The following is a 22,217-nucleotide window of genomic DNA, read 5'->3' as shown; positions in this document are numbered from 1 at the left end:
AGATTGTCAATTGCTAAATGGTACTGTACTTCCTATGTATGTGTAATTTTCATAAAGTATTTTGTAAAGACCCTTAGAATAAATTATTACATAATTTAAATCTGCACTCTAGCTTGATTTTTTATCTTTTATATTCCTGTTTTTAAATTAATTTCTGCTTTTAATATTTTACATTAGGAATCTTAAAACTAAATTCCTTAGCAAGGCTAGAGAAATTCCTCTGAATTAATGTTTCTTGAAAATCCTTACTACAACTTCGGACTTCATTTCACCTTAGAGGAAAACTCTTTACTAAAATTAAGGTTCTGATTATTTTGAAAATCTATGAAGAAAGGTGAGTAGATTTTCCCTGGAGGCTTCTTTAAATGATTTTACTCCATAAAACATTATTCCTTGGATGTCCTAACTAGCTCGCTTCCTCCAAACAAGCACTGGTTTTAATATAGGTGAGGGGGGATGCTGGTGATAGGAGAGCATTGGGTTTACCCCACACACTGAATGGGTGTCAGGAAGAACATCACCTTCTCCTCACAAAGGGATGCTAGCGCCCCCTACCGAATCGGCAGTAACAGGGATAAGCTCAGAACAATGCCCTGACCCTGGTTTTCCTAGGTCCTTTAGGAGGGTTTCAATCTATCTCTATTCTCTCTTCCTGCTCTGACCACAAGGAGGGATAAGATGAGCTGAGTGAAGGCCCACCTCCAGGGTTGGCCTGCATCACAGAGGCAGATGCATGAACTATGTCCCACCTTGTGCCAGGTAAAAGTACAAGCTACTGTCTCACTCTTCTCTCATGTCCCTGCTCAACCAACTGCTCATCCTGTCTAGTCTAGAACACTAATGAGATTGGTCTGGTATCCTCCACTGAGGACCAAAACTGCCTGCCTCCTTCCACACCCAGATCCCTCATCTTTAAAATGCAACAAACAATAGAACCATTCTGATAAAAGGTGTCCACAGTGCTTCCCAAGTGCCCCTATTGCTTGTGGAGCAAGCTACCTAAGAAAGTCCAAGAGACTAGCTGTCACATTTTTTTGCTTAAAGAAATATAAATTGAAAATGTAATCTCATCTGGCTGCAAAAGGGAACCATGGGGTGGCCTTTACCCATTAGGAAATATAGGCATCCTGAATTCTTGAGTGAACGCAGGTTCATAGGTTTAAGCCGGTGGGACTATCAGGCTAAGGGGCTGCTAAAATGTAAAAGTATATTTCCTTTTGTAAAAAATTTTATTGTAAGTTAAGGGAAGGTTTACAAAGCGGATATCAGTTTCACATTCGACAAGTCATACATATGTTGTTTCAATCCATCCGTTGTAATCCCCTCAATGTTATCATCACTTATCCAAATTCTTCCTGTGTTTCCTGTTTCCATTTCTTCTCTGTCCTTGGGTAAATGGTGCCTGTTTTTTCTTAGATGGTCAATTATTCTCACACAGGGGTGAGTGCAGATCCACACCAAAGAGCCGAAGTCTGGAGGGCATCCCACCAAACTTTAGCCAACCAGCAAGCTTATTCTCTTTTAGGATTTTGAGTTCTGAGCTATATTTTTCTCCATTTTGATATTGTTGTCCTTTTCAAAGTTTTTATAGTGGTAGCCAGGCATCATCTAGTTTTTCCGATCTCAGGGTTGTAGAAACTGGTTTGTATGCTCCATTAGTCCATGGACTAATAATTGTCATACGTCTTTCAAGTTTTATCACTCTTCTTTCTTCCAGATGGAAAGAGGCCAATAGTTGCACCACAGAGGGCTGTGCAGGAGCTTTTCAGACCCCGGAGCTACTCACCAAAGCAGGATGCAGGGCATTGTCTTTATGGACTAGGTTTTGCCAGTTGACTTTGGTATACCCTAGGCCAACAGTTCTCAGCCTGTGAGTCACGACCCCTTGGGGTCAAACAACCCTTTTTTTTTTTAAACAACCCTTTCAAAGGGGTCACCCAATTCATAACAGTAGCAAAATTACAGTTATGAAGTAGCAACAAAAATAATTTTATGCTTGGGGTCACCACCTGAGGAACTGTATTAAAGGGTTGCGGCATTAGGAAGGTTGAGAACCACTGCCCTAGGCCCAGGTACCCTTTCCCTCAAGTTGTTTGGTTATGTCTAAGAAGATTTCCCACCCTTGCCCCCTCTGTGCACCACCACATTCATGGATATATTTGCAGCAAGGGAAATATGCATATGCAAATATCTTCTGTTAAGCCTATATTCCTGGGTATACTCCCATGGGAGGTACTTCCTTGAACTGCATGTGGTAGAACTGCATGTGCTAAACACATGTGCTTCCTTGAACTGCATGTGCTAAACACCCAAAGGGTGTAGGAAAAACAGTGGATTATCTCACAGAATTGAAGAAGTGCTGCAGGAACCTAGATGACTTTGGGCAATCAGGCCTGAATCAGGAATTCACGTGTTGCCTCATACCCTACGTTTCTCATCTTCCTCATGAGGTAGGAAATAACAGTCCAGGCATCTCATTATAGCCTCTCATCTAAAGCGCTTTTCTTTCCTAGGCTCAGCTTGAGAACGCTCTGAGTGACACTAGCCAGCCTCGGGTCACCTTAGTCCTTCAACCATTCTCTGTGGATGGGAGTCGTTGGGGTCAGGTCTTCTGATTGACCAGGCCTGCACTGCGTGCTCACCTCTGTGGGCAGGAAGAGCGCGTTTCTCTCTCAGATGAAAATTATTTAAATTGTCATTGCTTTGAAAGAGGAAATAATATCTCTAGGAGCCACTGATGGATATTTCCAGAAAGGCCAATAATCCTCCAGCCACCCAAATTGTAACAGCTTCTAAGTAGGGAAGACTCTGGTAGAACTCGATGTAAGGACTGTTCACATGAAGTACAACCCCCCGAAAATAAACTCTCACTACACTCAAGGCCATATGGATTCATGGAAACCCTGTATGACAGGGTAGAACTTCCCCTGTGAATTCCTAAGACTGTAACTCTGAGAGCAGCTGGTGGTTTTGAACTGCCCAACTCATAACCACCACACCACCAGGGTTCCCACGTGACATTTAGTGCCACCGAGTCTATGCCAGGTCATAGTGACCCTATAGGACAGGGTAGAACTGCCCCTGTGAGTTTCGGAGACTAATCGTTCATGGGAGTAGAAAGCCCCATCTTTCTCACAATACGTGGCATAGGAGTCCATCAAAAGAATGTTAATTGTCAAACACAGCTAACTACTTTCAGAGAGACCTAGCAACCTTCTCTTCAGCTCTATTTACCAGTATACTTGCTCAGATTTCTTTGTATACTCTCATCATCTGTGGTTCTTACATAATCTACTGCCAACTTGGGAAGGGCTAAAGTCTAGCCTGTCAATCAGGTTGCAACTTGATGACCTCATTTGGAGGTGCAAAGGAGATAAATAGCTCAACGGAGGGCAGACACACTCTCTCTGCTTTGTCTTCCTGCTGACAAGTCACATGGAGCTACACTGATGCAGCCAGAGCCCGGGGAAGGAGCCACCTGGAGACCCACGCCAGCACTAAGATGATTCCACCACCACTGGATCCACAGGACTTTCCACCCACTGGCCTGTGATCTTCCCACATTCAGCATCATTGCATGGCTACATGAATCTAAAGAGGAATTTATGGACGAGTATTGATAATATGAACTAATATTGGATTTATGGACTTGATCTGGATTGGGATTTTTTTTAATGTCCAATTGCTCTTTGATATAAAAGTTCTCTCTTACACACATATGAGTGTCTCTGGGTTTGTTTCCCTAGTCACCCAGCTTTGGGTATTAATCATCCAAACTTAATACCCAAGGAAAAAGCCCCCAGATCATCCATCTGCCTTCTCCTGTACTCTGGTTCCTATTTTGCTCGGGGGCTACTCTCTCGTCCTCTCTTTTGTCCTTACTTCCTCCAAGGCTTATCTACTAATTTTACACCCACTGTTCATCTATAAACTCTCATGCTATTGGACACTTCACTTTTGCAACAATAGTAAAAACATATTTTCAATTATTACATGTCAATAACACCCACCTGGCAGTAATGAACTCTGAGATGTGAGGCAAGAGTAACAGACTGTGGTGTTTCTGTGAACTTGGTGAGCGGGGATTCCCAGTGGTTTGGCAGATGTGCGGTGATATATTATGATGGTGGGATAATGACCATGATGTGATATGAAATGGTCATTCTGCATTTTCATATTGTGCCGTTTTTCACATAATGACCTGACCGTTGAAACCTAATCATGTCAATAAGTGTGGAGTGGGTATAGTTTCAGAAAATAAATGCCCCCAAGTACTAAACCCAGTTACAGAACATCCCCTCCACTTTGGTTGTCTGTCAAGGGAGCCAGCCCCTAACAAATCACAGGCCCAGCAGGTACAATTGTACAGCGATAATATTAAAATGTAAAGGTTACAGTAAAGTCATAGAGAATAGGAGAGATAGAAGAGAGAGTGAAGTGAAGGAGTCAGGCACATTTCATGGTTGCATGCTCACCTCAGCCCCACTTGGTGGCCCATGTGGGCATGTGCAAGGTGGGAGTGGCAGGGGAGAGAGATGAAAGGGGTGGGGGGAGGAGGGCCCGAGGAGAGGGGACCTGAGGAGAGAGCATCTTTATTGTTTGGGGGCTATTTGTAGGTAGCTGTAAGACATGCATATTCAGTAGTTCCATATGTCCCAAGGTGGTTGGCAATCATGGGTGTCACCAAGGCACCCATCCTTGAACTCACAGGTGAGGAAAACCTATACCTGCATGGGGGAAGGCAAGGAGGGGGGTGGGTGCCTCGGTGGGAGGAGATAATCAGGGAAAGTCTGCTTCTACAGGGAGACAGAGTCGACCATGTGCTCACTTTAAAGCTGCATAGCTGTGAGGGGAGACTCTGTGGGAATGACATTTGTTAGTTTCCCACAGTTGACTTGGGAAAGAACTGGCTTCTTCAGCCTTCTGGAAAACAGGCTGTTGTTTCCTCTCCTCCCATGCGCAGTCCCTCAGTCAGGATGTGAGGTCAAGTTTCTGATCATGTTTCCTCTAGCTTCCTGTTAACATTTAAGGGCTTATGTATGTCAAGCAGGACCCTGTCGATAGAAGCTTGTAAACAGAATTTAGCAATGTGGAGGGGGCTAATTGGTCCCCACTAGAAAGAGGATTGACCAAGTTTTATGCCTGCAGGAATAGTGTGGGGACTACATCTGACTGACCTCCCCTGACGAACAGGGGGAAGGGGAATCAAACTCAACATCAGCCCAGGGCAGAGGCATAGTCTCACATGCTGTATGACAGTAAGCCTCTTGGATATTTTTTCCTGTTTTAATGTTCATTACATCTGCATAGTTCATTAAACCTCTTTATAGTATGTCTTACTTTGCAAAAGGATGGAAGTCGCATGATTGTCAAATGTCTAATGTGTTATCACAACTCATCTGTCAGTGGTTCTTACTGTGGTGTCGTGATATTTCAAATAACAGCAGGATCCCAAGGGTGGACCAGTTTCAGGAGAACTTCCAGACTTAAACAGAGTAACAGCTAGTAGAAAATATTGATTCCTAGAGGGGGACAAAGGTGTTCCTAGAGGACGCCAAAGGCACCTCATCAGTGGACTATTTTCATATTTAAATATCAAAAGGGAGTGTGCCAGCCTAGAGTGGTGCACCTCCAAGTCAAGGAATGCCAAGGATTCCCACAAACCCCAAGAAGCTAAGTAAGGGCGAGATACAATCTTCCCGAGACCCTCCGGAGAGACATCTTGATTCCAGACGTCTCACCTCGGAGCAGTGAGCGAATCAAAGGATGAGCCTGGCAAAGCTGCGCTGCACTGGGCACGACAGGTCCAGACCTCCCGCCCCTCGGAGCCTGGCTCTCAGAGTACCTGCTGCTGTACATTCAGGGTTACACATCTCTGAAGAGCCAACGGTATTTCTACAAACAGTAATGTATTCGTTTGGCAACTGAAGGAGGAAGAGAAAGGCGGAAAATGTCACTCTGCTTGACTTGTTTGCTCCTACAGAATGAACTGGCGTTCAGTTTCTTGCCCTGATGCTGACCAGAAACGGGCGTGGGCTTGGCTTCTCTGTACCACGCAGGGCAGACACCGATCTGTGACCAGAGAGCTGTGCTGACAAGCTGGCCTCTGTGCTCATGCAAGTCATTCTGTTACTTCACAGCATTCTGAACCCTGTCCACCAATCAGAAGGCCCCTTACTAGGGGGAGAAAAAAAAGAAACAACCCCAACTGCTGCTAAGTGCTAAGTGCCAGGAGTCCTTAGCAGCTCCCTGCGGCTTTGGAAACTTGAGAGGGAAGACTATAGTCAGCCCTCGGGAGAGAAGGGCAGAAGGGCGTCCAGGCATCAGGAAAAGCAGGCTCTGAGGATGGACGCGTCCCTCCAGGCCCCTGAAGGACGCTTAGATAAAGAAGATGACAAACTGAAAAGTCAGGCTGAGGAGGAGGAGGAGGAGGAGTTTAAGGAACTGGATGGTCTAAAGGAAGCCTTGGCCAACCTCAGGGGACTGACCAAGGAAGAGAAGACGGAGAAGGCCATGCTTCACTCCCGCCTCGACGAGCAGTCCCAGCTCATCTGCATCCTGAAAAGGAGGGCCGATGAGGCCCTGGAGCGATGCCAGGTCCTGGAGCTGCTCAACACGGAGTTGGAGGACCAGAGGACGGAGGAAGCCGAGAAGCTCAAGGCCCAGTGCGAGCTGGCCCAGAAGCTGGAGGAGCGCTTTATGACTCTGGCCGCCAACCATGAGCTGATGATCCGGTTCAAGGATGAACATAAGCAGCAGAACGTCAAGCTCAAAGAGGAGAATGAGAAGCTGAGACGCGAGAACAACACCCTCTTCAGTCAGGCGCTACAGGACCAGGAGGCCAAAGTGTTGCAACTCACCGCCCACAGTGAGATCCTCACCAAGGAGCTGGAGACGCTGAAACAGAGGTGTCTTCTGGAGGCCACCCAGGCGCAGGCCCGCGAGAAAGAGCTGCTGGAGCTACAGAGCCAGCAGGCCTGCACCCATGCGAGAGAGATGAAGCAGGTGTGCAGCCAGCTGCAGGACCTTAAGCAGCAGCACCAGCAGGCCGTGGAGCAGATGGTCAAGGCCGAGGAGGCACACAGCAGCCTGAGCCAGGAGCTGCAAACCCGACTGCAGACCCTCACCCGCGAGAAAGAGGAGCTGCTGCAGTTGTCCATGGAGAGGGGCAAGGTGCTTCAGAACAAGCAGGCAGAGATCCGCCAGCTGGAGGAGAAGTTGGAGACAGCAGATATGGCCAGGAGGCATGCCCTAGATCGGTTTGAGCAAGAGGCGGTGGCTGTGGACAGCAACTTGAGGGTCCGAGAGCTTCAGCGCAGAGTGGATGGGATCCAGAAGGCCTATGATGAACTCAGGCTGCAGTCCGAAGCTTTTAAGAAGCACAGCCTGGATCTTCTAAGCAAGGAGAGAGAACTCAACGCCAAGCTTCGCCATCTCTTTCCATAAGGAAGGGTCTCCTCCCTCAGCACTTTGCTGTAGAATGCAATGTGTGTGCCTTTGCCTTGCGGTAAAAGGAATAGCCCATTTATTATTTTAAGCCCAAAAGGAAACTCAAAGAAAAGCTACTTTACTGTGATAATGTTGTTGTTCTTCTCATAAAGCTAGCACGCATGGTTAGTCCTACCGCCCAGGAAATAGATTTACCAGATTTCCTTTTGCCTCTGAAAATTTCCAGAATTTTTCTGTCAGTAGCTTCGTGTTTATACTCAACCTCAAATATATCTATTCTAAGATGTTTAATTAGTAGCTTCTATGATTTCAGTGGTCCTTCGATGTACAATATGGGCTTTTATGAAAAAATAAAAAGGTCAATTAACCTCTGAAGACGGGCAGGCTTATAGTGTCTTGTCACTGAGGCTGTAGGTTCTATTAGGTAGCAGCATCATAATAGCCGGCTACCTGGCAGGAATAAGTGTCCGATTTGGCAACTGGCCACACAGTTGCTTGTCTTCAGCTATCCTATGGTAGGTCTCGGTTTTATTTTCAGGTTGGAAAAAAAGATTGAGATTATTAAGTCCTTTGCCAAATAGGTGAACTTTATTATAGCGATTCCGTATGACAGTAAGTAAATTAGCCAATTTTTATTTTTCCTGCAAGCTTAGATCATATTCCAATGAAAAATAGATAAAAATAGGGTTTAGATGAGCACTAATCCAGGTATTAGTAGTTTCATTTGCTATTGCACAATATGTGAGTAGAACACAGACCCCAATTTGGGAGTATGATTTGCTAGCAACTCATAACAATTGTCTGTTTTTTATTCTAATTGCAATTATTATTTTCCTTTTTTATTAAGAAAACAAACTAAATGTTGCGTGCATATCTGCAACATTGTGTAGAGATGAGTAGGCAATTAAAGTGAATTGTTGTGATCTATTTAAAGTTCTAAAAGTATAGCTATAAAATACGCTTGATGCTTCCTTATGTCCCTATTTTTAGTGACTGGTATGTAGACACTATTCTGAACTGGTGATACAGTATTTTCTCACTTATTTTAATACTACGCATGCCAAGAGTCACAATTATTTAAGTTTGCATTAATATATTAATAGGTGTCTGTTAAACAATTTTGGGGAGGTAGCGAGCCAACCCAGGATTCGAACCTAAACAATTTCTAAGCAAGCACAATTTAACTTCAAGCAAATTTAAACCTATTTCCTTATACTTCTATTAAGATTTTGCTATTACATGCTGTTTTGCTCATTAACATAAAAAGTATGTTGCTTATTTCAAAGTACTACTTACTTCCTTTTACATGGTAACAAGAATCGGAATATAGGCCCTAATTCAACCAAGGCTCTTTTATTGAAGCGATACTATTTCTCATTGCACGGAACTAGTTCCAATGTATGTTTTATTTAATCATTAGGAATGTTCAAGAAGGTATCATGCTCATGCCTATTTTAAAGAAGAGGAAACATTTAGTAATCTGCTCAAATTTTCCTCCTTCCTTGGGGAGCAGGGATTTTGATGACTGTACTCCACTAAAAGACGTGCTGGCTCTCTACTGGGTGCCAGCCACTAGGCGAGGCATCCAGTAGAAACCTGAGCACGTATGCTTTCTACCCTGGAAAAGCTTGCATATGGAGTAGGGACAAGAAATAATGACAATGATGTGTGTTGTGTCTTCAGCAGGTGTTGAGAAAAGAACAACAGAATCTAATGTTCCCTGGGGTTCAGGATATGTTTAGGGGTGGGTGGGTAAGAAAGATGATTTACTATGGAAACTGACATATAAATGGTGTCTTATTAGTAGAATTTCATCGAGTGAAGCGAGTTGGGAAGGATTCGAAACTGCAAAATGTAGAAAGGCACAGAAGCTTTGTTGTTTTGTGTCTCTTAAGCCCAGATGTGGGGGAACCAGGTAGCGCGGGAATGGTGGAAGAACTGTGGCTGCACATAAAGTTGAAAGAGTAGGTCCTGCCTAGACGTGCACTAGGCCTTGACAGCCAGACCTGACATATACGGCAGGACAAGAGTTCCCGTGGGCCAGGGATTCCTAGTTTGGTAAAAGATAAGGGAGGTAGTGATTAAAGGAAAAGGGAAATATCAGAAAAGGCTTCCTCAGGTAACTAATAAGGTAATTCAATAGAGCATTATTTTACAAAGTAATTATCTTACAATTCATGCAATCTAAGAAATAATTACATTTGAGCAATTTACAGTTATGCCACCACATATTTGGTGATAAATAGTAATAAGATCTAGTATTGGAAGAGGGCTTTTGAGGGTGGGAAAAGATACCAACTCTAATGACATCCTTGGGGACAGGGACCCATGTCCCCCAAAGCATGAGTGGAGGAGATGGGAGCAGGTGTCTTTGTTCTAAATATAGTGCTGTTCCAAACCATGATTAGTTTGAATTTGCTTGAAACCATATAAATGGCTGTTGGGCCACAATTGGGTGCATGGGCAGTTTGATAAGGTTTGTTCTAGTGCATCTGGGGATGTTTTCACCGGAAAGTGGGCAATGGCGCTAGGAGGTTGAAGATGGACTCTTGAAGAGCTGAGGAGAAGAGGCCACCACATGGATCAAGAAAGGAGGCCTATGTGTGCTGCTGACTAGCTGTCGAGCTCCTTCCATCTCACCGTCATGTCCACCCTTCAAGGAAGGCTCCATTATCTTTCATAGGAGAGAAAATTAAGAGTCTCAGAGGGTAAGTGACTTACTTAGTGGTATTGAGATTTTGAGCGACACGGGTAAGATTGAAACTCAAGCCTCTCTATCGGAGTGGGACTCGTGGGCACGCAACCTGAGCAGTTGCACAGGGCACACACTTGATTTAACGCTTGGCTGTTGTCTTGTGGAACCCCTGGTGGCATAGTGGCTTTGAGTTGGCCTGTGATCAAAAGGTCAGTGGTTTGAAACCACCAGCCACCCTGCGGGTTGAGTTACATTATTGGCAACCCACAGGGGCAGTTCTACCATGTCCTATGGGGTCACTACGGTTTGGCATTTATTGATGGCAGTGCGTTTTTGGTTTGGTTGTTGTCTTGAAATGTGTCATAGTTTTTTTTAGCAAGAAGCCCCTCGTTGTCATTTTGTGTGAAACCAAAACCTCCTTGCTGTTGATTCTGACTCATGGCGAACCCACATATTCCAGAATAGGATTTCGGGGCCTTCCTGTTTTTTTCTGGGTGCCAACGGGTCGGTTTGAAAGCCAACGTTGGTTCCGTACTCAGTTGCAAGCCATTGGTGTCACCCAGGAGTCCTTTCAGTTTGTGCAGGTCTCAAACGCCGCAGCGGGGTCTGCTTTCTAACCCTAGAATTCATACTTGCTTCCCCTGTACAAACTACCACCACATGATGTCTTTTTCGCGGTGCTCCACAGCACTTTGTGTTCCACTTGTTCAGTGTTGATCTTGTATGATATTTGTGACCCATAAACACATTAGGGAATCTGCCAGTCTGACTGGGATATGGGGCACTGAGCCAGGCGATGCCTACCACTGGAGCAAACCAGTGCTCCAAAGTATGAACCTTAGGAGTAACTTTGCAAAACTCAAAACAACAGCAAAATCTCCCTGGCACACAATGACAACAAAGTGGATGTATTCCCAGTTTGGGGATTTTTCCCTGCCCTGCAATGACATTTGGCCGAACGAACATTCTAAGGTGTGATGATCTGTGAGCAGTGCTGTTTAGCCGATCAGAGTGATTCTATAAATGTCTCGGTGTGCCTCTGAGGGCCTTGTCTGACTCATAAATATGTAAATACACATGCAATGTGTGAAAGTAAATAGCATACATATGAACATATATATGCATAATAAAAGCATAAATATAAATATGAGCATTTTAAAGGAGAACAAGGACTCTACAAGAAGTAAAATTTGAGGTTGATGTTTTCAGAATGCTCACTCCTGCTTCAGCTAGTGTGAATGAATGCATTTGTTGTAAAATGCATTAACAACATCTGTGTCTCTCCACCTCCACTGTATAAAAATTAAATACTTAAAGGACATTCAAAGAGCACCTGCCCTGGTATCTGCTCTGAAGTACGAGAGGGCTTCCAAAAGTTCATGGAAGAATGCCATGGTCTTGTCATTCTAGTTTTCCATGACCCTTTTGAAGCCCCTTGTGGCTTTGCTCCCTCTCAGGGGAGGGATGACTCCCTGATCATACCTTGGCAACACCAGGAGAACTGGGTAGACAGTTAAGATATCAATTGTTGGCACACAAATATTTAAAATGAGGTCCGCACTTTGACCGTTCTGCCCAAATCCCCTGCCCACCCCACACACACCACAGCATTCTCTTCCTTAGACCACCAGACTAATTAAGATGCTAAACAACTTTTATTTGGACAAGTCTAAAACAATCTTCCTTTTCATGTTGGGGATATTATCTACAGCATTTTCGTAACAGCACAAGGTTAGGTATCATTTCACACCATAATAAGGAACTGGTTAAATAATCTGTGGGTGACTACCCCTGTGGGAATGCACTGGAAATGTGGACAAAGAAAAGAGAGAGGTCTTTATGTACCGATCCCTGGCACAAATGGAAAAAGGCAGGGCACAGAAAGATGTAGGCTGCATGTTATAATGTGTGTACGAAAGTGGAGGGAGGAACAAGGAAGTATTCATATTTACTCCTAGCTGCCTAAATGATCATAGAAAGAGAAATGTTAGTAAGAGTGGCTATTAGTGGGGTAAGAGAGTGTAGGGGAATAGGAATGGGGTGGGAAGGAAATTTTATATGTATATATATATATATATACACGCACACACACATACACACACACCATTATATATTTTTAACTTTGGAGTCATGAATATATTACGTATTTTAAAAGATAAATGAAGCTAAAAACAAACAGAGAAGCATCTCCATATCGGTTTGACTCCCCACTTAGCCCTGCTTCTGTGTAAATAAGCGTTGTGATTCAAAGAGCCTGCAGATTTTTCTTTTGAAAAGAACTGGGGAGACATGATATATTTTAGGTAGAGCCAAATATGGTCTGACAGATCTGGGTCAGGCCATTCAGCTGGCAGCTGCTGCATTGACAAACGTTCAGCAATACATATACAGCTAATGACAACATCTTTTCCACTCCTAAGTGTCTCCTGATGATTAATATTACAATTTGGATGTGATAGCTTTCCCATGTATTCTCATATAGGTCTGTGTGGAATTTGACCTTTTAGAAAATCTGTTTTGAAGAGTCAAGCCTTTAGGCTTTGAGTAGTGAATTTTGGTTTCGCCCAAAGGGACAAATTATGGTAGCAGCCACTCTCATCTCTTCCATCTTCATTTTTAACTTGTGTAATACATTGTATTCATTTTAAAATGTTGCCAGCCTAACATTTGCCAGGCACTGTGCTAAGTCCTGGGATACAACGTGAGCAAAAAAACCAAACAAAACAAAAACCACCACCTTGTCCTCATTAGATTTACATCCTGTCTTCTCAGAAAAATGCTAACTGATAAGATGAAGCAAATGGTAAAGCTCTCCAACCTAGTGTAGGAGAGGCTAGAGAAAGCTTTCTTTAGGGATGGCATTTAAGTTAAAGCCCATTTATAAATAAAAGAAAATATGAAGTATGTTCTTGAGAATAATAAATAAAGCCTATAGAATCCAAGACAGGAGGTGAGGGAAAAACAAGAGTCAAGTGGCTCAGAAACTTTCATAGAAACTGCTGTTTCTATGAAGAAAACTACCTTTCCTAACAGTGAAACCATGCAGGGTTGCAGATTAAGCAGCTTCAGTACACACTAACATAAAGAATCTCTGATGAAGTTAATCCTGTTATGCCTAAACCCATATTTACCTCAGTTCCTGTCAAGCCTGAACTTTCTAATCTGGTCATATCCTCTCTCCCCTTATCATCCCTGTTTAACACCCCTCTCCCCTTTCACTACGCCCTTTGGAAATCCAGATGATGGCCAGCAAACAGGCCGTGTAAGATTAGTGCAGTGAGTAAGACTGCCTGGGTCCAAGTCTTGACTCTGTCTGGTGACCATACATAAGTTACTGATCTCTCTGGGTCTCATTTAAAAAAATCAATATAATACTTAAAATGTTACCCTCTTTGGGATGATTTTAAATGAAACAGTCCTTGTAAGTAAACTCCCAGTGCTCCCATCAGGGTGACTTAGCGTCACAGGGAGAGAGGGTAGGGAGAAAGCTGGAGTGCAAGAAGGATGACAGGTTTTCCATTGGTGTAGCGATACAGAGGAAAATGCTTCCCACGTGACTTTAGAAAAGGATTTTATATTAACTGATGTAATATCCGTAATTTAATATCTCTCAAGGACAAATAGAACTGAAAAGAAATATTAATAAAGTTCTTTTGTTAGTTGTAGTGTTGGCATTGTTTTAAAACACTTGTACATATTGAGGTAAAGCCAAATGTAAATTATGTTAATGTTGCTAGGACCAAAAATTTCAGTGTAAACATGAAGATATTAAAAAGAAGTAGAATTGCTTAATGCTAAATATAAATCGAAAATCTCAATATAAACTTATAATAAATATCCTTAAAATGAACCGCTATTTAACTGTCCACTGAGAGGGGAAGCGTGTTGACACTCAGTAGGAGCAAGCATCTCTGGAGCCTTTTTGTGGTCTCCAAAAGGTGTTTTCATGAAACTCAAGGAGGACTCCTTGAATTACTGACTTATCCCAGAACCAGAGTAGAAAGAAACCAGATGAGCGTGGTACATCTACAATAAGCTATGAAAAACTAATTAGTGTCCCTCAATGTAGTAAAATGGGGCTTTCTACTCCCATTCAAAGTTAGTCTCAGAAACTCACAGGGACAGTCCTCTCCTGTCCTATAGGGTTACTGAGTCGATACCAACTCACTGGCAGTGAGTAAGGGTCCTTCAAAAGCATGAGAGCCAAGCTGAGCATGAGGCCAAAGATGAGCAATTCGAGTGTCAAACTTAATGACTGCTAATAAGGGAAACTCATATTGTGTGTGTTAGTCTGGTTTGACTAGAGAAACAAATACAGATGCACTCATAGGTATATAAGAAAGAACTTTATATAAAAGAGCAATTGTATTTTAGAAACAGCCCAGTCCAGATCACGTCCATAAATCCGATACTAGCCCATATGCCTGATACCAATCTATACATTTCTCTTCCGACTCACAAAACACATCCAATGATGCCAAATGTAAGAAGATCACAGGCCAGTGGGCGGAAAGTCTTGTAGAACCAGTGGCAGTAGAAGCATCTCAGCACTGGCAGGGGTCTCCGTGTAAATCCTCCAGCTCCAAGGCTCTGGCTGCAGCAGTGCAGCTCCATCAGGCTCGTAGCTAGTAATGTGTGTGTGTCCCACCTCCAGCAAGCTTATTTATCTCCTTAGCGTCTCCAAATGAGCTCATCAATCTGTGACCTGATTGACAGGCTAACCTCCACCCCTTCACTTTAAGTCTCAAATTGAAAACAGATTATGTAACTACCACAGTCTGTGAGTCCATTGTGACACACCAAAAAAGATGGAATGGCTGAACAGAGCAATAACAGAAACAACAAACAATTCATTGGTCCCTAACTACCTACTCTGGAAATTGGCTATTAAAATGAATGAATTGCATACTTACCCTGTTTTTCCTGTTCTGTCCATGTAATAAAATGATTAAGTGATAAGATAAAATTGTTCTTTACAGAATTCCAGATGATAAAAGTAAAGAAATGAGTGGGTTTTTAAAATCATTTTGTAACCCCAGGATAAAATTTATGCAGGATAAAATTTTTGATCACTATTAGATGAAACCATTAATAGAAAGATTATAAGAGAATTTTTCAATCAAGGTACTAGACTGTCATCATCCTGTAAACATCAGGTTTATAGAAAAAGGGGTTGTTGGGAAAAGTAAAAGGAAATTACAAGAAAGCAAACATAAATCTGGGATATGGAACATTCCATACAACAAATGACCTGGTTTCTTCCACAAATCTATGGTCTTCTGGAGAACAGTGGAGGGAGCTGGTAGATTTGATTCAAAGAAATCATGGGACATAACAATTAAAGTGATTATATTAAACTTACTGGACTCTGATTCAAATAAACCATTTGGAGGTAATCGTTTTAAGACGATTGAATATTGAGTAGATTTTAAATAATAACAGAAATCCATAAAGATTTTATAAAGTGCAATCATGGAATAGTGGGTTTTAAAAATGACCTTATAACTAAAGATGCATACCATTGGGTATAAGGATGAAATGACATGATGTCTACATTTCACTTTAAAATACTTGAGCAGAAAAGAACAGGATAAAGCAAGTGTGGCAAACCTTGATAATTGTTAAATCTGGATATACATATGAGGGGATATACACCCCCAATGGAATTTTAGTTTCAAATCTATGTATTAAAATTTTTCAAAACCACCTTATCACTTTCAAACGTACTCTCCATTGAACTTAATACATTTATTAAATCTGTGATTCAATTCTTGGGAAAATGTTTCAAACTCATCTGTTTGGATAGCTGACAGCATCTCTCTTTTTTTTTTCCCTTCATCTCTTCTATGTCATTAAAGTGCTGTCCTTTCATATCCTCCTTCATTCGTGGAAACAAAAAGAAGTTGCACAGAGTGAGGTCAGGTGAGGAAGGTGAGTGGGGCAAGAGAGGCATGCTGTATTTTGCCCCAAAACTGGCTGCATTTGTTCAGGTAGACTAGAGTAACAAATCCAGAGACATTCATATGTATCAAAGAGCAATTGTACACTGTCAGAGGCACCAGCCTCTGACAGTATCATGGGGTCCATAGGCACAATTGTACAGCGATAATACATAACGATTATAGTAAAGTCATAGAAGGTAGGAGAGAAGACAAAATAAAGGAGTCAGACACATTTCACGGTAGCCTGATCACCTGCAGGATGGCCATGATTTCAGAAGCCAGGTCTGTACAGAGAGTGGGAGAATGAGAGGGGAGAGCCTCTTTATTTCTGACCAAGGCCCATATATACTTAGGGGTGTGCAAACCTCCCTGATTACAGGCAACCATCCAGATCAGATGAAGGGGTTGTACCATAGGTAATACAAGCAATGGGAGGGGAAAATCTAGGGGTGTACATCAATAGGAAGAGGAGGGATTAGGGGCACACATGTGACAAAATGGTTGGACCCTAGACTCAAGATGGCAGTCTAACGTTCATCACCCTTGAGTGGATTCGACCTTGTCTCTGAGCTCTCCTTCAGGAAGACAATCCACTACCCTTATCAGCAGGGAGTGAGCCCCACCTGTGGTTGGACGGTCAATAGACTGCCCTGTGGTGCTGAATGCCTTCAGGGCGAAAAGTTCTAAGCATCTGACTTCACAATGTGCTGGCAAACAGTGTGACAACCTGGGGAGAAACCTGTATTACACAGCACATTAAGAAAGCATCCCAGCCCAGTGCAGGTTAAGTCCATAAATCCAATATTAGCCCATAGGTGTGTTACCGGTCTACAAGTTCTTCAGACGCATGCCATGAAGTCAAATGCTGGAAGAAACATTGCAGGCAGTGGATGGAAAGTCTTGTGGATCCAGTGGTGGTGGAAGCATCTCGGCACTGGCATGGGTCTGTCTCCATGTGGCTACTTCAGCCCCGGAGTCTGGGTCCATCAACATAGCACCTCTAGCTTGTCACCAGGAAATTGAAGCAGAGTGTCTGTCCTCCAATGAGCTATTTATCTCTTTAGTGCCTCCAAATGAGGTCCTAAAGCTGCAACCTGATTGATAGGCTCGACACCACACCTTTGAAAGTTGACAGGAGATTATGTAACTACCACACTGATACATCGAGATGGCTGTGTGAGCAGGTGCATTGTGGTGGCAAAACCAGTCCCGTGTCTGCCACAAATCAGGCCTTCTTTGTTGCACAGTTATGCAGTCTTTTCAGAAGCTCTAAGTAGAGCGCTTGATTAAAAGTCTGGCCTGGTGGAATGAACTCCAAATGCACTACGAGTTGACGTTTTCATCCATTTAGAAAGTTGACAGATGTCTAGAATGAGCTTTGTCACCAATCGACATTTCACCTTTTTGAAATGAGAAAAACACTCCTACACTTGAGTTTTTCCCATAGCGCTGCCCTTGCAAGTTGTGTTCAACATCGCAACAGTTTCTGTGCCATTTTTCCTGAGCAGGAAACAAAATTTCACAGCCACACACTATTTTCTTAAATTGGTCATAAAAAACAGCAACAAAAAAACACACCAAGGTTTGAGTGAAACTGCTTGTAGGAAAAATCCACTGTGACTACAGAGAGCCTAGGTAATGCCACTGGGTGCACTAACTCAGAGCTAGTTGCTAGATGCTCACCTAGTGAGACAAATGCACACTAGGAAAGCACCACTCCTGCAGTACAATTCCAGTTTTTTTTATACCCTTTCATAGAGATTCATCATACTGTTCTTTGCTGATGCTTGCAAGTGCTCTGGATAGTTGCAATTTCTTGATATTTAAATTCTCTATATTTAAAATTATAAAAGGGCTGGGGATTTAAAGGATGGAGGAGGAAAGATGTTTTAGGATGACAGTGGGAAGCAAGAACACCTCAGGCATACTTTAGAATGACAGAAGAGACAGGCAAAACAATTCCAGTTGGAAGTAGTATAGAAAAGCAAAATCCTTATTATCAGAACTTGAAATATCTCTGCTCTTTCCTTTCCAAACCTCTCATGCCCAAACTTCAACATCTACTCTCCCGTCTATCAAAGCAGCAATTCCCAATCAACTTCCGAGACAGCAACTGTGCAGCTTGCTTAATTGGTGGAAATACAAGTCATCATTGCGATTTTAGTTGTTTACACAGGTAGCTCCTTTGTAAAATAAGTAGTGTATATTATACCATAATAAGATCACTCTCATTTATTTGCATTCAGAAATACTTTCCTGAGAATGAGATGAAGAGAAATACTCTTGTACACTAAGAATTACAAATCATCAACACATATATGCAGTGCTTATAAAGGTAATCCAAAAGTGCTCTAGGTACTATCAATCCCTTGATTCTTCAAGTTTTATTGAAGACATAAGGCCCCCTTGTGGCCTCATTCACTACCCTTTCCAGATTGTACTTCATTGATGTAGAGGAAAGCTACATTGAAATGAGACTTATTGAAATGAGACTGTAGGATATTTGTTGTTCTTCTGCAGCCACTTAGCTGACCACACACACACACGCACGCACACATGCATGCACGCACACACACAAATCCACTGCCATATAGTGGATTCTGACTCATAGCGACTCTCTCTACAGGGTTCCCCCGAAACATGATAAATCTCTGTGGGAGCAGATGGCCTCATCTTTCTCCCACTGAGCATCTGGTACCTTTGAACAGTTGTTCTGTGGCTTGTAGCCCAATGCTTCCCTTCCAGCTGCTCCCAGGTCTCCGTAACAACACCACATGTTAATTCAGATGACATTCCCTACCATCTCGGTTGAAATTCTCTGTTATAGAAAAACTAATGAACTCAAGTATTGGTGTTGGAGCAATACTATCATAGACATTGGAGAAATATGATATTGGCATTCAGCATTCATTTCAATACCCCTTTTAATGTGATTTCCTGTATTATAGAAACTGAAAAATTGAAACAAAAGAAATACAAAGGCAAAATCCATTTCCCAGACTCCTTTGCAACAATATTTGGAAGGTACAAATGGGACAGAACCCTTTCTCCTTTGATTTAGTCGATGTTGCTTGCCAACCACATTCTTAGAGACATTGGGTGTTTCTGTGGCAGTACATGAATATGTACAGTAATGTTATGAGATGCAGTAGTTGACCCCCAAGATCACCCCCAGTGATCACCACCTCTGAATATTTTCATCTTTGGGAATCTCTTCACACACAGACTAAGGAATGATTTGTGTAACTAATAGAATACTGCAAAAGTGAAAATATGATTTCTGAGACTAAGTCACGAAATAAATTGCTGATGTGTCTCAGTTTCTTTTCAATGGAGTATTACATTGTCATCATTTGAAAACATTGATCAATCTTGACATCACTAAAAGCAGCACGACTAGATATTAAATGTCTCCTGATGGGATGTAGCATGAAATGTAACATTTCTCTGAGGAAATGTTCTTGCCAACAATGTTGAATCTTAATATAATGAAGCAGGTTTGTAGGGATAAATGAGAAAAGTAAAATGAAACTACAAGAAAGCAAACAGACAAACATAGGATATGGAAAATTCCACACAAAGTTACCTGGTTTCTTCAACAAATCAATGGCCTTGGGGAGAAAAGTGGAGGGCAATTAGTATCTCTGATTCACTTAAAAATGTAATAAATCTCACCTCTCTCTGTGACCACTGTGCCATAAGGCTGGAAATCAAGAAAAGGAAGAGGAAGAAAGGAGCAAACAGTTGGAGGAAGAGTAGCACTCGATTGCAAAAGGAGTGCGTGCTGGCTCAGATCAAAGATGAAACTAGGAAATTTCTGAAAACCAACGAGAATGAGACCACAATGTACCAAAATTTATGGGACACAGCAGAGGCAGTTATCAGAGGAAGTTTCACAGCAATCCATGCACACCGGAGAAAGGAAGAGAGAATCATGACTGATACGCTGGCACAAAGTTGACAACAACTAGAGCAGTCAGCAGGACAATCCTACTAAAAGCAAAAGAAAATGAAAATACAAATCAGGGCTGAGATTTAGGAGAGAGAAAATAAGAAAACTATGGAAAAATTAATGCTGCTAAAAGTTGAGTCTTTGAAAGGATAAACAGAATCAACAGATTGCTGGCAAACCTAACCAAAGAAAGGAAGGAACAAATTTCAATAGAAAGAATGAGGGATGAAAGAGGAGACATTGCAATAGACCCTAATGAAATCAAAAGGATAATTACACAGTACTACGAAGGATTATATTCCAATGAATTCAACAACTTGGAAGACATGGACAAATTCTTGGAAAAACAATCCCCCCCTAGGCTATCCCCAAAAGACGCCAAGAATCTCAACAGAACCATAGCAATAGAAGAAATAGACAAGGTTATCAAGGGATTACCAACAAAAAAATCCCTTGGACCAGTTGGCTTCACTGGAGAATTCTACCAAGCATTTAGAGAAGAACTAACACCAATCCTACCCAAATTCTTCCAGAACATAGAAAAGACAGCAAACTCCCGAGCTCCTTTTATGGAACTAGTATAACTGATAGCAAAACCGGGCAAGGATCCCACAAGAATTGAGAACTAAAGACCAATATCCCTAATGAACATCGATGCAAAAATCCTTAACAAAATACTAGCCAACAGAATACAAAAGTGTATAAAACAAATAATTCACCATGACCAAGTGGGATTGATACCAGGGATGCAGGGATGGTTCAACATATGTAAGACCATTAGCATCATTCGCCACATTGACATGAAAAACTATAAGAACCACATGATCATATCGACAGATGCATAACAAATATTCGACAACATCCAACACCAATTCCTATTTAAGACACTTGAGAAGATAGGAATGGAAGGAAAATTCCTCAAGACAATACAAGCTATATATGAAAAACCAACAGCCAACGTGGTAGTCAATGGAGAAAAGACGAACACAATCTCACTGAGAAAGGGGACCAGACAAGGATGCCCCTTGTCCCAACTCTTATTTAACTTACTGGCGGTGTTAGGTAACAGCATAAGGCAAAGAACAGACATCAAAGGTATTCATCTGGGGAAGGAAGAGGTGAAACTATCATCATTTGCAGATGATATGATTTTATATATGGAAAATCCCAAAAGCTCCACAAGGGGAATTCTAGAAGCAATCGAGGAGTTTGGCAGAGTGGCAGGATACAAGATCAACAAACAGAAGTTCATCAGACTGCTATACACATCACATAAGACCACAGAAGAAGAGATAAAAAAGGTGGTACCCTTTACAATAGCCAAACACAAATTGAAATATCTAGGGGCATACCTGACTAAAAGAACAAAAGATCTATATGAGGAAAACTACAGAACACTATTGCAAGAAACCAAGAGTGAGCTCAACAAATGGAAGAATATCCCATGCTCATGGATTGGTAGGCTCAATATAGTAAAGATGTCAGTTCTGCCCAAGGCACTATATAAGTTTAATGGAATCTCAATACAATTACCCTAAACTTTTTTCAAAGAAATGGAAAAACTGATGACCAACTTCATATGGAGAGGGAAGAAGCCCAGAATTCGCAGAAAACTCCTAAAGAAGAAGGACACAGTGGGTGGGCTTGCTTTACCTGACTTTAGCACATACAGCCACAGTTGTCAAAACTGCATGGTATTGGCATAATGACAGATACTCAGACCAATGGAAAAGAACTGAAAACCCAGAAATAAAATCATCAGCATACAGACAGCTGATCTTTGATAAGAGCCCACAAAGTATCCAATGGGAAGCAGATGCTTTCTTCAACAAATGGTGCTGGAAAAAATGGATATCTACTTGCAGAAAAATGAAGCAAGACCCTTATCTCACTCGATGCATAAGAATAAACTCAAGGTGGATCACAGACCTTGAAGTAAAAACCCAAACTATTAAGACCATCAATGAGGGAATTGGGAAAAAGTTGAGAACTTTAGCACAGGGAATACAAAGGCTATCAGAAATAGGGAATGAAATAAACACAGAGGAGGCACAAATTGACAGTGGGATGTACTGAAGATAAAACACCTGTGTACATTGAAAGAATTCACCAAGAGAGTAAAAAGAGAGTCCACGGACTGGGGAAACATCTTTAGCAATGACACATCAGGCAAAGGCCT

The 22,217-nt window shown here is 42.1% G+C and overlaps 1 protein-coding gene across 1 annotated transcript; it reads left to right on the top strand.

Annotated features, from left to right (window-relative positions):
* The first annotated feature begins 6,268 nt into the window (after positions 1-6,268).
* On the top strand, positions 6,269-7,677 carry CCDC89 (coiled-coil domain containing 89). Its single transcript, XM_075548693.1, has one exon. It carries the CDS (start codon positions 6,346-6,348, stop codon positions 7,444-7,446), a length of 1,101 nt encoding a protein of 366 aa, XP_075404808.1. The 5' UTR covers positions 6,269-6,345; the 3' UTR covers positions 7,447-7,677.
* The last annotated feature ends 14,540 nt before the right edge of the window (positions 7,678-22,217 follow it).

This window comes from Tenrec ecaudatus, chromosome 4 (assembly GCF_050624435.1).
Source record: "Tenrec ecaudatus isolate mTenEca1 chromosome 4, mTenEca1.hap1, whole genome shotgun sequence".
NCBI lineage: Eukaryota > Metazoa > Chordata > Mammalia > Afrosoricida > Tenrecidae > Tenrec > Tenrec ecaudatus.
Note: the sequence above shows the minus strand (reverse complement) of the source record. Positions and strands in the feature narration are given on the sequence as shown.

What these genes read in the sequence shown, in the direction of transcription:
- CCDC89 (XM_075548693.1), top strand. Translation starts at nt 6,346, where the DNA reads ATGGACGCGTCCCTCCAGGCCCCTGAAGGACGCTTAGATAAAGAAGAT.